This window comes from Cololabis saira, chromosome 10, assembly GCF_033807715.1.
Source record: "Cololabis saira isolate AMF1-May2022 chromosome 10, fColSai1.1, whole genome shotgun sequence".
Taxonomy (NCBI): Eukaryota; Metazoa; Chordata; class Actinopteri; order Beloniformes; family Belonidae; genus Cololabis; species Cololabis saira.
Genome location: NC_084596.1, coordinates 42,374,993 through 42,390,991, shown reverse-complemented (window position 1 = coordinate 42,390,991; position 15,999 = coordinate 42,374,993). Strand labels below are relative to the sequence as shown.

General features: G+C 41.7%; 1 protein-coding gene across 1 annotated transcript in view; it reads right to left on the bottom strand.

Moving 5' to 3' along the window:
- Positions 1 to 15,558, bottom strand: part of LOC133452261 (importin-13-like) — a 40,138-nt gene extending 24,580 nt beyond the window's left edge. The window contains exons 1-2 of the mRNA XM_061731482.1: positions 15,471 to 15,558; positions 15,230 to 15,338 (exon numbers count right to left, since the gene is read on the bottom strand). Of these exons, the coding sequence (XP_061587466.1) occupies positions 15,230 to 15,338; positions 15,471 to 15,558 (197 nt within the window). The remainder of the gene's footprint in view (positions 1 to 15,229; positions 15,339 to 15,470) is intronic.
- Between the last annotated feature and the right edge of the window lie 441 nt (positions 15,559 to 15,999).

The following is a 15,999-nucleotide window of genomic DNA, read 5'->3' as shown; positions in this document are numbered from 1 at the left end:
AGAAAAGTCAAAATGTGGAGAAAAAATTCAAAATGTGGAGAGAAAAAGTCAAAATGTCGAGAAAAAAGTCAAAATGTTGAGAAAAAAGTCAAAATGTTGAGATAAACGTGCTGCTGGGTCTGTGACTTGTGTTCGATATCAAGTTAAAAAAAATGAGAGTGAGAGAAGCTTCAAGCGGCGACGGTTTCTTTTTTTGTTTGTTCGTCTCGGCGCTGCTGACTCCAACCCCCCGACCAATCAGTGGCCTGTAGTGTGATGATGTCAGATACAGCCGACTCAGCAGCTTAGAACCTCGACAGAATAGTTACAGAAAAGTATCTACTCGGCACGTTAGACCCCTAGTGGAAAAGAACCAAACCGAGTCGAGTCGGACTGAGTAGGCACTAGTGGAAAAGCTCCATTACTGCGGTTTTTTGTGGTTTTCAAGCTGCATTTCGATCAATTCCAGTCTAGTTTTTTTTTATATATATATTTTGCATTCAACAATGGAGTTGTCCTCGGTTGTTCACTTTGTCTCAAGCAGCAACTGCTGGTGTGACCCAGCTCTGATGAACCTGGACCTCTGAGCTCCCCTGGAACTGGTTCTGGGTATTATCCGTCTCTTCAACCTGTGATGAGTTTTCCCTCTCCACATCCGGGAGGTGGACTGCAGTCCTGAGGTTGAAACTGTAGTCACATGACCACCAAGCTGCCCCAGGAAGATCTTCTAACCTTTCAGCCGTCACCTTTTAACACGCTCGTCTATAATTTCCTCCGCTGATTGAAACCAAACGAAGGAGTGACGACTTTTCAGCAGTAAAACAGTCAGACTAACTGCAAAAGTGAAGATACTTACAATGCTAATTACAGGACACGCTTAAGTTTAATATTTCATTACGGTGCGGTTATTTTGAATCTTTTCTAAGGTTAGTAATTATCAGTTTTATTACTTTAACTTTTAAACGATTCCAATGAATCACCTTTCAAAAGCGAGGTCTTATTTTCACCAGTCTGTTCGGTGAATTATTGGTTACTTTTGACTTTTTTTTGTCCCCATGGACACGTGTCCAGCTGTGTTCCAGATGTTCCAGCACAGGGGTCGGCAACCCAAAATGTTGAAAGAGCCATATTGGACCAAAAACACAAAAAACAAATATGTCTGGAGCCGCAAAAAATGAAAAGTCTTGTATAAGCCTTAGAATGAAGACAAATGGCGAAAGGTGAAATGTTGAGAAAAAAGTTTAAATGTTGAGAAAAAAATCAAAATTTTGAGAGAAAAAGGCGAAATGTCGAGAAAAATGTCAAAATGTCGAGAAAAAAATCTAAATTTTGAGAAAAAAGTCGAAATGTCGAGAAAAAAGTCGAAATGTTGAGAAAAAAGTCGAAATATTGAAAAGTCGAAATGTTGAGAAAAAAGTCGAAATATCGAGAAAAAAGTCGAAATGTCGAGAAAAAAGTTGAAATTTTGAAAAGTTGAAATGTTGAGAAAAATGTCAAAATGTCGAGAAAAATGTCAAAATTTAGAGAAAAAAGTTGAAATCTCGAGAAAAAAGTCAAAATGTCGAGATTAAAAAGGAAAGGAAAAAGGAAGAAAAAAAGGAAAAAAAGAAGAAATAAAAGAGAAAAAAAGTAGAAAAAAGGAAAACTGTTGTCGTGTATGTTGAACACGTGTGTCTGAAATGTGCTACTCGTTCATTTTTGAAAAAGCTTTTTTTAGTGTCAGAGACCATCGTTTGTTTTCTTTAATGGCTGCAAGTGTAATGATTGTTAGTTCAGTGAAATAGGGAGAAAGGACCAGGAGGAACGTCCCTGGTTTGAACCTTGGAGTCGGATGCAGCGCAGGAAGTTTAACTAACAAATGGAGCCCGAGCGTGACTTTGGTCAGTGGACGAAAATGTAGGGAGAGGTCTCAAACAAGCGACTGGGGGGTGGGTGGGGCGCTGAAAATCAGCAGCAAATGCGTCACTGCACGCTGTTTACTCAGCTAAACCATCTCCTCCTGTAGAGTGAGGGGATTGCAGGGCTCCCCACACCAGTTTATTCCTCACAAACCGACTCCATCACACGCAGGCTCGTGAGCTGGCCGACCAACAAAGGCCTCACTCTCCGCTCACCGACCCACATTACAGGCTTTGCTCTAAATGATCCTGATAAACAGCACTTTCTGCGGGGAGTGCTTGAGCGTGACGTCTTCGAGCGTCAGAGTTTGCTGATTAATCTGCAATAGTTATCACTCGCTCCGCTGATAATTGCCGTTGAGGCTCCTGACTGCACAGGAAGTGGTTTCACAGAGACGGGGGGGACGGGGGGGACGGGGTGCAAATGTCTAACAAGAGTTAATGTTCACACTGTTCGCACAAGGATACATGTTTAATTCAGCGCTGGGCCAAAGGAGGTTGAAACAACAGCTTCTCAGCTGGTGATTTCCCCGGTTTGGGGGATTATTCCTACAGCTTCATGTTGGATCCATCTGCTTTGGATTTCCTCAAATCAAATCAAAGCTACCACAGTTTACTCTGTACCCAGGACGTGCGTGAACTGGAACGTGAACTCTTGAATTTGGTCTGTATTTCATTTTGAAAAAGTGTTTTTAAACGTAGCGAGTTAGCGACCCCCGCGTCGGAGAGAAACCTCCGTCACTAACACGTGTGGGACCATCCCCATGCTATCTGCTAGGTACAGTTGCTTTTGTCAACAAAATGATGACTAAATATCGTCGTCAACGAACCTTTATCACTAGGGCTGGGGATCGATTCAAATGTCAAGAATCGATTCGATTCTGATTCGATTCAGAATCGATTATCAAGATTTGATTAGATTCCAATATTGATTTGGGTTAGTGTTATTAAAACAGTTTTTTGAGCTGTTGCATGAATTATATGACTGTAGTTCTGCAACATATTAATACTAGTATTATATTGAAATTAAACAGCAAGTATTGCAGATAATGATGCTGTAAGGACCAATCAGCTCCCAGAATGCTGATAAAACTGCTTTCAGAAACATCGTGTGGGTCAGAATTACCAAACAGATCCAGGGAGGAAACAGAGACGGATGAAATCGGTTTTATTTTTCCCAGATTCCGTTTTTATTTGTTCCATTTTCAGTCTATTTTGGTTTTTAATTTTTAGCATTTGGTTTTTAGCATTAGCAGTATATAAAGTAATGAAATATAGACAATTTATGCAATTATAACTTAACACTCAATGTTTTCATACCTTTAAACATATTTAAAGGCAAAAACATGGCACCAGTTATTCTCGTGTCCAACAAAACATTCCTTTTTTGGGGATAAACAAAAAAATAACCAAAAGTTGTAATGTAATGATGAAAAAATACATAAATAAAATTAAAATAAAAAAAAAATAAAAAAAAAAACCCAAAACATTTTTTAAAAAAAATCGATCTTTAGCCATATGAATTGATTTTTAGGAATTAATATGAGAATCGATTTAGAATTGGGAAATCGATTTTTTCAACACAGGCCTATTTATCACCCTAGGAAAACGAGACGAGACGCAACAAAAATTGGTCATGTGACGATAACAATAATTAAATATATAATGCAATTTCGTAGACTAAAAAAAACGAGACTAAAATGTAGATTGTAAATGTAGAATGAGTTTTGAGCCTTGTGGCCCATAGAGCCGGTGTTTATCTCCGGTTTCTGTAGCGCAAACGAACAGGTGGTAACCATGGTAACCACCTCCAGGATAGGACGCTAGTCTATCGCTGAATACTTCCCCTAGCAAAGCTAGGTACTGTACTCATACACCTGGTGAAGTGAGGAAAGCCCAGAGTAAAGCATCTTTCCCAAGGATGCAGAGTGACACGAGTGTCAGGGTTAAAACCCACGACCTTCAGATCCTGAGCCCAAAGCCCTAACCACTAGGCCACTCCGCTCCAAAATGTAGATTACAAAATAAAAACTCTGCGAAGATGTGTCTTCATTTTCATGATCAAAACGAGATGAAATGTTCTAACATAGATCCTTCATGTCCATGTTTTTTCAGTAGTTTCCTCTGGTTTAGTTCTGCTGGGTGACGTTAGTCCTCCATCCCAGTCGCAGCCCGTAACATGGGTTTGGCTAAATACAATCTTTGACTAAAACTAGACTAAAATAGTCCTGTACAATTCTGACTAAAATAAGAATAAAATGCTCAGACTTTTAGTCGACTGAAACTTGACACGACTAAAAGGAGAATGAACGTGACTTCTTGTTCATTTTATTCCACCAGCAACGGCAGCAAAAGTCTGTTTCATGATCCAACTCTGAGGGTCAGATGTTCATAAACCTGGTGCTGAGGAGAGAATTAAAAAGGGATCTAGACGGAAATAAGGAACGACCAGATCTACCAGCTGCGAGCAGCTACCAACGGACTTTTCAGCAGCGCCGAGACAAACTAAAAAAAAAAGCATCGCCGCTTGAAGTTTCTCTCACTCAAATTTTTTAACTTTATATGGAACGCAAGCCACAGACCCAGCAGCACATCTATCATCTCCTCCAGGTTCTACATCTTTAGTGTTTTTGTCTTCTTCGTTTAGATACACAATCAAATACGTCACAGCAGCTTCTCCAACCTCCTACTTCTGATCCAGGTGCTGAATTGTTATGGAAAAGAAACTTGAGTAGAGCTGAGTAGGTTCTAGTGGAAAAGTGCCTTTAAGTTTAGGTCAGCTGATCGCAGAAGTGTCAAGTAACAAAGTACAAATACTTTGTTACCTTACTTAAGTAGAAATTTTGGTTATCTATACTTCACTGGAGTAATTATTCTCAGACAACTTTTTACTTTTACTCCTTACATTTTCACACAATTATCTGTACTTTTTACTCCTTACATTTTAAAAACAGCCTCGTTACTCTATTTCATTTGGGCCTTTAAAAAAAAACTATCCAGTTAAACTGCTCCATCCGGATAGAGTGAATTTGGTTGTGGTTGTTTCAGATGTTCTTGTCCAGTTTTGTTCTTACATCCGTTCCCTCAGATTCCTGCAACTAAACTTGGATGTACATTCCAATAAAGGTTAGGATAAATGATAACATGCCTCTGAAGTTTGACTTTTTGCACCATTACAATACTTATAGGCAACTAGTCATCATATCTGCTGCTCTCTGAAACACATGTTAATGCTCAATAGTACACATATATGCTTCTTTAATATATTTGTATTATACTAAGATACATTCATTTTCAATGGCTTTTGTCCTTAATGGCTTTTTTCCCCCTTACATTACTTTTACTTTTATACTTTAAGTAGTTTTGAAACCAGTACTTTTATACTTTTACTTGAGTAAAAAACTTGAGTTGATACTTCAACTTCTACAGGAGTATTTTTAAACTCTAGTATCTATACTTCTACCTGAGTAATGAATGTGAATACTGAAGACACCTCTGGCTGATCGTGAGGCCCAGTCCATGGTATCGATCCCAGGACCTCTGCACCAGCACAGGGTCTGACAGGGGGGTCCATCCAGGGTGCTGTTGTGTGGTCTGTACGGGTCTGCGAGTCCCTCCGTGATCATACTGTACCTCTACCGTCCATCACTGTCCCACCACCAAATCCACCATCCGGAGTGGCCTCACAGGCCGCAGTAAGATCCTTCTCCAGGACCTCGGCCACACGTGCTCAGCATGAGCCTGCTCTCCACTGTGGCACCACTTGGTTCATATTAGGCATATAAAGCATTGTATAATATGTTCTGCTGAGATGTTCACACTCACAGTTAACATTAAAACCAAAATTGCAAGCGAATCTCCAAATGTATTTGGGGTAAAATCGTTCGTCATCAACAGCCGTCTATCAACATCATGTCCAGGGGTGGAGCAGGGGCGGAGCAGGGGTCCCAGCCCTGGGGGGGCCAAGCATTCTAGATGGGCCCTTGTGGCCTAAACATCCCCGTTAAAACATAATCGCTGAAAAAATGCCACAGATCAGCCCTCTGACACACAACCACAGCAGCAGCAACACAGTCAGAACCTTCACATGAGGTTTCAGCACCAGGGATTTACCAGTCATTATGTCAAACCTAACTATAAGCTTAATGCAGACTTTAAGAGTATCAAACTGGAGATAATCATCCAATGACATCCAGTGATGTCTATGGAAGCTCATTTCACCAGTAAAAGAAAAAAATAAGATGAAATCTTAGCCTTAAAGATAAAAATATCCCAACGGTAAGTCATAATTATGACATAAAAAGTCATAATTTCTACTTTCTATCTCATAATTTCGACTTTCGATCTCATAATTTCGACTTTCGATCTCATAATTTCGACTTTCGATCTCATAATTTCGCCTTTTTATCTCATAATTATGACTTATCGTGGGGAAATTTTTATTTTTAAGGCTAAGTTTTTATCTTATTTTTTTTCTTTTACTGGCGGAAATGAGCTTCCATAGATGTCGGATTCAATACAGTCAAAACGAGTAGCACGATGTCCCTCTTGATTGAGAGCAAGGTGAGGTTTAAAGCCGAGGACACACCAACCCGACATCGCCCGCTGTCGGGCGACTGCTGTGTCGCCTCGCGTCGCCTGTGTCGGGCTGGGTCGGCTCAAAAACAAGCACTAGACACATCGCAAAGACGACACCCAATGGCAACTAGCACGTACGTTCTGCGCATGCGTGAGAGGTAATTCCCCTCCATACCAGCAGGCAGCGGTAGTCTGTATTCACTCAAAAACAAGGGAAAAGCGGAAGCTCTGGGAAGCCGTAAACAAAACAAATAGGCTTCATATTCACAACACATTTCCACACCACTCTCGCTACCACAATGCGTAAGAATAAAGAATCGCCACTGGCGTTGTAAGCCCTCAGCCTTCAGCTTGTGGAAGAAGGAAAGAGGAGGCGGAGGCGAAAAATAAGAAGAAACCGCACTACATGGGCCGTTTGTTTACTTTCGTCACTTCCGTTTCTCTTCTCGTGCACTGATTCGCTACCTGAACAGTCAATCACAGAGTGAGCTGTTTGACCGACGGCCGACGCCGATTCGACATGTTGAATCGGCTGAAAAGCTGCCGACGGGCGTCCGACCTGTGGCGACGTGCGGGACACACCGGGGAAACTAGCCCGACAGACGCACCGACGCTCATCGACGGCCCTCATCCTTAAGGCCTCATCCATGCAGCCCGGAGATAGTTTTTAATCATTTCAGCTGCTGAAACTCAGCATGACTTTCCTGCTTTAAGGCTCCACTCCTGATGCGACAACTGGCTAAAGGCTGATTTATGGTTCTGCATTACAGATCCATAATTCAGGCTTAAAAGTAAACAGACCACATGCGCGCACGTACCCGCCCCCCCCCCCCCCCCCCCCCCCCCTGCCCCCCGCCTGCTCCGCTAGTGGTCATACGTCATCATCGATCACTTGTCAACAGAGCACAGTAATCCTACAGCCGATAAAATGCAAAGAAAAAGAAAAAAGGGAGCAAGAAAAAGCCAAATTGCCCAAACTAGACGCATATTTTGTTGGCCCTAATCCTCCTCCTGTGGGAGATGAACCTGACGTTGTTAGCAGAGATTCATCCCCGGGTCCGGTCCGCCAAAAGCTGCATCCTGGTCAGGGAGAAGGTTTACAGGTAGCTAAAGTTAGACAGAGGTGTCTTCAGTATTCACATTCATTACTCAGGTAGAAGTATAGATACTAGTTTAAAAATACTCCTGTAGAAGTTGAAGTATCAACTCAAGTTTTTTACTCAAGTAAAAGTATAAAAGTACTGGTTTCAAAACTACTTAAAGTATAAAAGTAAAAGTAATGTAAGGGGGAAAAAGCCATTAATAACAAAAGCCATTAAAAATGAATGTATCTTAGTATAATGCAAATATATTAAAGAAGCATATATGTGTACTATTGAGCATTAACATGTGTTTCAGAGAGCAGGAGATATGATGACTAGTTGCCTATAAGTATTGTAATGGTGCAAAAAGTCAAACTTCAGAGGCATGTTATCATTTATCCTAACCTTTATTGGAATGTACATCCAAGTTTAGTTGCAGGAATCTGAGGGAACGGATGTAAGAACAAAACTGGACAAGAACATCTGAAACAACCACAACCAAATTCACTCTATCCGGATGGAGCAATTTAACTGGATAGTTTTTATTAAAGGCCAAAATGAAATAGAGTAACGAGGCTGTTTTTAAAATGTAAGGAATAAAAAGTACAGATAATTGCGTGAAAATGTAAGGAGTAAAAGTAAAAAGTCGTCTGAAAAATAATTACTCCAGTGAAGTATAGATAACCAAAATTTCTACTTAAGTAAGGTAACGAAGTATTTGTATTTCGTTACTTGACACCTCTGCAGTTAGAACAATAACAGACACACACTGGCAGCAAGAACATGGGAGTTTGTGGTAAATTGTTTATATAGTAGCCCGGCATGAGACGAGGGGCTGCAAAGGTCCCGGTCATATACCCCCCCCCCCCGGCTCTGATATGTTCACTACTGGGACTGGGGCAAATGCTAACTGAGCTCCGAGCTACCAGGAAGTGAGCACAAGGCCCCCTGGAGTCTGTCAGGAGGAGGAGAACACCAGCGGTCTCAGCCTGTCATTCCCGTTTTGGAGGCCATCCCTAAATTTCCTAGTCAAATCGGCGCAAGCCCCATCACTGGGCGGTGCCTTTCTGCACATTGTGACACTGATAAGCTGCTCGGTATGGGACTTCCCAAAAATTTCAGCAAAAGCATTTCATCAGCAAGGACTTTTACATCAACACTTTTTGGCCTGAAATTGACATGACCATGTGACTTCTTGCTTAAACCACCAAACACGATCCTTAAGTAAGATAAAAAGATAAGATAAAGATAAAAACTTGTTGCAAGAAAATTTGAAGACTACATTAGACAAGTTTGCTAGTCAAGGAAAGAGCTTTCTTACTGCATGAACAAAGATATTTTTGCCTAATATAAGACAATTTGGTCTTTTTTTAAGGTTTTTGTGTCACCAGTGGCATTTATTGAGAGAGTAGGTAGACGTGGGAGGGCATTGCAGTACAGAGCAACAGGCCGGGACTCGAACCGACGCTGCCTTCATGAGGACTACAGCTTCTACAAATGGGCCCAAGAAGCTGGTCTTTTGCATTTTCCGATAATGGCCGTACAACGAAGGCTTGGTGGATCAGGGAAGGCCGCGTAGCGACCTGGAAGAGCAAACAATGAGACAATGGCTTGTATGAATGTAGTCCATCCATCCCCAGTAGACTGCAGGAGCGGTGTTGGTGTTGGTGCTGCTGTCCTGGCATCCTCCTGTGCCGGTCCTGTGTTTGTCAGGGACAGTTTAAACGTATTTAACAGAGTGGAGAGAAAGCAGAAGAGGCTGCTCTGGTGTCTGGAGGTAAAGAAGCAGCAGCGCTTCATAAGCAGAAAGACAGACGTCACTAACCTTCAGCACATGGACACTCGACTCCCCGGAAATCAGAGCTCTCAAGTGAAGAGTGACACGGAGAGTGGAAGAAGTAATTTAACGAAAAAATAAAAAGCCAGCCTTTGTACCAACCACAAGGTTCACATTTACACCTACTAAATATTAGAATGGCCGATAGACGTCATTATGACCTGAGCACTTACAGTGCGAAGGCCCTATTGTATCTGTAGGAGTTTTTGTTTTTCTCGTTTTTCTTCCGATGAAATGAGGGCCTTTTTTTCCCCCTAAACGTGCCCCAAAAGTCACCAAATTTTGCACGCAAGCCAGGCCTGGCGAAAAGTTTGATTTATGGACGTGGCCTAATGGCTCAACAGCGCCCCCTAGATACGGTTTGACGTACATGCACGAAAATCGGTACACACCTGCATCATGTCGCAACTTAAAGAAAAGTCTCTTGGCGCCGAAACCCAACAGGAAGTCTGCCATTTTGAATTAATCGTGTAATTTTGGCGACATTTATGCCATTCCTTTGGCCGCTTCTTCGGCCGAACCGTAACGTGCACCCAGGTGTGTTATACATCAATTGTGCGTCTCCATCCTGCATCGACGCGCATTACCTTTCTCAGTCAAAAGCGTTACCGTGGCGACGATAGACGCCAAAAAGCGCGACCCCCTTCCTCTGATTGGTCCATATGTGATAGTTCCTACTTTCTGCCATAACTTTTGAATGGTTTGATATAGAGAGTCGTGGGTGGTTTCATCCGCTAAATGTCCAGGTCTGAAGAATCTACATCAAGTCATACAAGCTTCCACTGCAGCCTGAACGTGCACAAGGGCGTGAGGGTCGTTCATCGCTGCTTGCAGCTTTAATTGAATTTGATTTGAGCTGAGGTTGATCACCGGAGTGTCCGGGGAAAACACACCTAAACAATGGACAATGGACAATCCTCTGCTGAGGCTAAAATCCCAGCAGGCTGCAGGCCTGAACAAGCACAAGAATAAATTAATAAGTTTATAATATTTATACCTTAAACAAAAAAATTAAGCTAATTAAAACCAGAAACTGGTACTAGAACGCTAGCTGGTAGTGTCCTCATAGACCTAAAAAAAACACACACAAAAAAACCCTTCAATAGAATAAATAAATACCCTCTGACTTTATATTAGTCACACAGTCACATTGAGAGTGATTGTACTTTCCTGGCACCTAGAAATATCAACATTGATCATCAACTTGAACCCGTTCCCGTAAATAAAATCAACCGTTGGTGCATGTACTGCTTATTCACTGAGTTAGCATCCACGACTGACCCACGTACACACAAATGCTTAGAGCAAACATTAGTTTAACCTCCTCTTGTCAATTTGACACAGATAACTGAGTTGTGATCAGATGGGTGGCCTTTTTTTTTTTTTTTTTAGCGCTTTGAGTGCCCAAGAAAAGCGCAATATAAATTTAATCCATTATTATTATTATTATTATTATTATTATTATTATTATTATTATTTATTTATTTTATTATTATTATTATTATTTTTATTAGTATATGAACGTTAAACGTTTGCATAGAGGAGTGTGATAAGCTGCTCTGATCTGCCCAGAACTGTAACTGAGACCTGGGCTCAGCAGCGGGGACATTTCCATACGCACTCTTCGCCCTGAAACTCAAATGAACACGTGACTCTGTGCGTAAATGGCCAAGGGCGTGCAGCTGCACACAATAAGCATTAGTCAGCCATATTTGCCTCTTTTTGTAAACATGCTCTAGGGAGAGGTAATGAATGGCATTTGTGATGACTGGCTGTCCGGCCAGATAAAAGACAACAATGGCTGCTGTCATTTAGCAGTAATCTGCACTCGGAAGCTAAATGTTGAGGCGGGATCAACAATGGGGGGCTGAACTCTCCTTTGAATTTGCACATGATTATAGTTTGGTTCAAGTATAATTTGGCTTCATGTTGTTTGCAAACAACTTGCTGTCTTCTGTTAAGTCTGACGATATGATGAAGTTGGAGATGCAAATTTATTTAAAGGAATTGTTTCACGTGCAGTATTTTAACTCATAAATACATTTTTTTACAATATAAACATGCAACACAGTCCAAAAAGGTTGCTGCAGGACCAGTTAAGTGCTATTAAGCATATTTATACGTATACGGTTCATAATAACATGAAGCCATTCAAGGAATCTGCAGTAATTTCAGTGCATAAATCTAATCGACAGCTGATAAAACCACATGGACGAGACATTACTTTTGGGAAAATGTTGTCACATAACACATAATGCAACTAATGCTACCCCAGAAAAGAAGCTGTATTTTCACAACTTGCTATCTTAAGTTAAGCTGCAAGACAACTAAGCAGAGAGCTGAGCTGCACTGCAAAAACTCTAAATCTTACCAGGAATATTTGTCTTATTTCTAGTTAAAATGTCTCATTTTAAGTCAAAAAATCTTGTTACACTTAAAACAAGAGTCATTACCAGAAAAATAACTTGTTATTTGACAATTTTCACCTGTTTCAAGTAAATTTTCACTTGAAATAAGTAGAAAAATCTGCCAGTGGGACAAGATTTATCTTCTCATTACAAGCAAAAAAAATCTTGTTCCACTGGCAGATTTTTCTACTTATTTTAATTGAAAATCTACTCGAAACAGGTGAAAATTGTTGTTTTTTCCAGTGATGAGTCTTGTTTTAAGTGTAATGAGATTTTCCTTGACTAAAAATGAGACATTTTAACTAGAAATAAGACAAATATTCCTGGTAAGATGTTGAGTTTTTGCAGCTGAATCCCTCTCCGTCCGGCAGCAGCTCGGCTCCACGGCCGCGCTCCACGCCGGGTTTTCCCCTCGCAGCCGGGGGACAGGATCTGGCGGGCTGAACGCGTGCAGCCTGGTTAAGTATTTGAATTATGTCATTGACGTCAGCACAGTCATAAACCTCGCGGCGGCCCCTCCCTCCGGTGGGCCGCTGCCAAGACCGCTCCATGGTGCATTGTGAAGGAGCTGTCAGACAGGTCCTGATGAGGTGTGTGTGTGTGTGTCTGTGTGTGTGTGTGTCTGTGTTTGAAGCCTTTTGTTTTGATGAGGTGACGGGATTATGCCACAGTTGTAAACTATGCACCAGCATAATCGCTAAAGGTTTGTTTGTGAGAGAAGACACAGAGAAGTCATGCAGTTTCGGGGTTGGATCTTCTGGGAATCTCAACCACGTCGCGGACTGAAAACCAAACAAGCAGAGCAGTGTCAAGCTGTGCCGCTTAAATATGACTGTAATTAGTTAGACTTTGTCTGCCGAGCACTTTCCATACGCACTTTAACTGGCATAAAGCGTTTTGCAGTCAAGACCTGAGCACTGAATGGTCAAGATCTGAAGAAAAACCTCAGCGGGGACTGAACAACTGAAATCTGAGGAAACACAATCTTATTTTTATCACATAAATCTCACACATCTCAAATGAAGCAGATGAACACAAAGTAATTAGACTCTACAATTTTAATAATTTAATTCAAACGAATGAAAAGGATATTTCATTTGTTTGATTAATTGTAGATGAAAAAGAGATATACCAGTAATTTAGGTGCAACAGTTTGGAAAATAAGAAAACCAAATATGATTAGAGATTAGAGAGTAAACCTTAATGTGTGTGCCGTGAAGGAAAACTGACAGAAAACTGTGAAAACATAGAAAAAAAGACAGTTTTTTAAACAATTTGTAAACAATGTGACATTTAAAATGCCAGATTCATAAAATATGCATCATGAACTTTGCTTTGGTGAAAAGGAGGCAGACTGCACGCTGCAGACGAGCCTTTGTGATGCTTCTGCAGGATAAGATGTGTCGTGTTTACTTGCTTTTCTTCCTTCGCTCCACACGTGAATGGACCGGCGTGCATACGGGCTGAAAAAAGGGTGGATGATTATACAAAGGTGAATCATTATAGTCACACACACACACACACACACCTCTCCCCCATCTCCGCTCCATCTCTGTGAAGTGGGACTAACAACAGTGAGAACCTGCACGTATCAGTGTCAGAGTGAACTCTATCCTTCATGATGTGGTGAGTCGAGAACAGGAATGCGTGTTTGCGTACATGCAGATATCTTGAAGGTATTTTGCATCTCGTGGGACGGTGTTGACTCAGGACGGCTAGTCTGTCTCACCGGCCATCAGTTATCACTAACCACACTATTCTCTCAGAAGTCAGGGCTGTGTTCGCCATGCAGGCGTTTCTCCAAGTCCAATCTGAGCTCCTATTTCATTTAAGCAATTAATTAATTAGAAAACAAACAGAAAAATGAACAGAATCCTTCCATTGCCCATTCACCTTGTGTTTTTAGCATAATCTCACGTACATGCAGATACTGCCGAGGAGGAGACTTTATCCATGTTAGTCACGTGTGAGTCAGATACTGCACAACCTCAAGTTTACGTCAAGCTGCTCACAAGTACAAACACAATGTCCAAAGTCGCCAAGTTTTGTTTTCCAGTTTGTTTCCCAATGCTCTATTGACAAAGAACAAACGGTTGTGTACAGCGTTACATTTGGCACTTCCTTGTCTTTTCTGTGTAGATTTCTGCCTTTCTCATAAATCCTACCGCTTGGGTAAGGCAAGTTTATTTGTATAGCACAATTCAACACAAGGTAATTCAAATTGCTTTACATCAACATTAAAAGCGGCAAAACACAATTAAACAGTAAATAACAAATAAAATGAAAGCATTCCTAGGTCAATAATACTATAAAAAGTGCCTTTGCTGTTCACATAAAACTCAACTTATCATCATAAGCATATCAGAAATGACACCATCCACGACTCTCTATGTCAAACCATTCAAAAAATATGGCAGAAAATAGGAACTATGAAATATCAACCAGTCAGAAGAAGGGGCGGGGCTAATTTTCACCAATTATGGTCACAGAGTCAAAACCGAGTCCGATGACACCACCCACGACTCTTTATGTCAAACCATTCAAAAGTTATGGCAGAAAGTAGGAACTATCAAATATGGACCAATCAGATGAAGAGGGGGCGCCCTTTTTGGCGTTTATCGTCGCCACGGTAACGCTTTTGAAAGAGAAAAGTAATGCGTGTTGTCGCAGGATGGAGACGCACATTTTGATGTATAACACACCTGGGTGCACGTTACGGTTTTGGCGAAGAAGCAGCTGAAGGAATGGCATAAATTTCGCCAAAATGACATGATTAATTCAAAATGGCCGACTTCCTGTTCGGTTTCGGCCATGGCGCCAAGAGACTTTTCAGTTGCGACATGATACGGGTGTGTACCGATTTTCGTGCATGTACGTCAAACCGTATTGTGGGGTTTGAGGCACAAAGTTTTCTAGGGGGCGCTGTTGAGCCATTAGGCCACGCCCATTAATGCAAACCATTAAATATCAAATTTTCACCAGGCCTGGCTTGGTGCAAAATTTGGTGACTTTTGGGGCATGTTTAGGGGGAAAAAAGGCCCTCCTTTTGTTGGAAGAAAAACAAGAAAAAAAAATTCCTACAGATGCAATAGGGCTTTCGCACTGTAAGTGCTCGGGCCCTAATAATGAAAAGCACAAGTTGTTAAAAAGTAAGGGCAGTAGAGTACAGCAGGTACATCTCATTCTTACAATGGCAAGAATTACGTTTCTATACGGTCAAAACGTACAAAGACCGGGTCAAATGCAGCTTGTTTTGCACCGATATGACAGCTGAATGCCACTCGTTTACAGACGACTCACTTTTCTGTGAAAGCCGAGGTCCATTTCTGGGGGTAACGCGGCTGTTTGTGCAGCGAGACACAGAGAGGGGCAGTGTGAGGTGGATGTAAAGCGGAAGGTGTCTCGGCGGCGGCAGCGCCGGCCGTTAGAGCAGCTGATGGCTCTCACAGAAGCGGGTCTGTGGCCCCGGAGGGGAGCGAGATACAGGCAGAGAGGGGAGGCAGACGGGGTCTGTCTGCACACTGAGGCCTGTTGTCCTCTCCGCAGCTTTCAACATCTGGCCAAACCATTAGCGCTGACCAAAAAAATAGATTTCCACTAAAAAAAAAAAAAAAAACGGCTGTAAAAGTTCCCTGGAGCTGTCTGGGAGCAGGTTTTCAGACAGACAGAGCGCTGCGCCATCTCTCACTCGGGACGGTGTGAAGCAACTCTGCATTTACGATCGACCCGGAGCTGGCGATGGGCTCCACACCTCCGCCTCGCACGTGCTCCTGCATAACTATGTTTTATTTAGACCTCTCAGGTTGGAGGAGCACATCTACGGAAGAGTACTAGGGCCAGGCAGGAGAAAAATAAAAATAGTATCTTAGAGGAGGAAGATTTTTCTTTCATTATTCACTTCGGGGAAAAAAGTCGAAATGACGAGAAAAAAGTCGAAATGTCGAGATTAATGTTGAAGTACAATTTTGAGAATAAAGTTGAAATGTTGAGAAAAAAGTCAAAATTTCGAGAATAAAGTCACCCTTTTGAGACAATAGAGGGTTTGCATTGATGTCACTTCCCCACTGGACCAGCCCCCTTACTGGCACTGAGTGGTAAAAACAGCTGCAACTAGTGGAGAAGACGGGATAACAGCTGATTATCTGATTAAATTAAAGGCAGTTGGACTTGACAGTGACCCGTACAGTTACCAAGAACCAGTGGTCCATGGACATTAA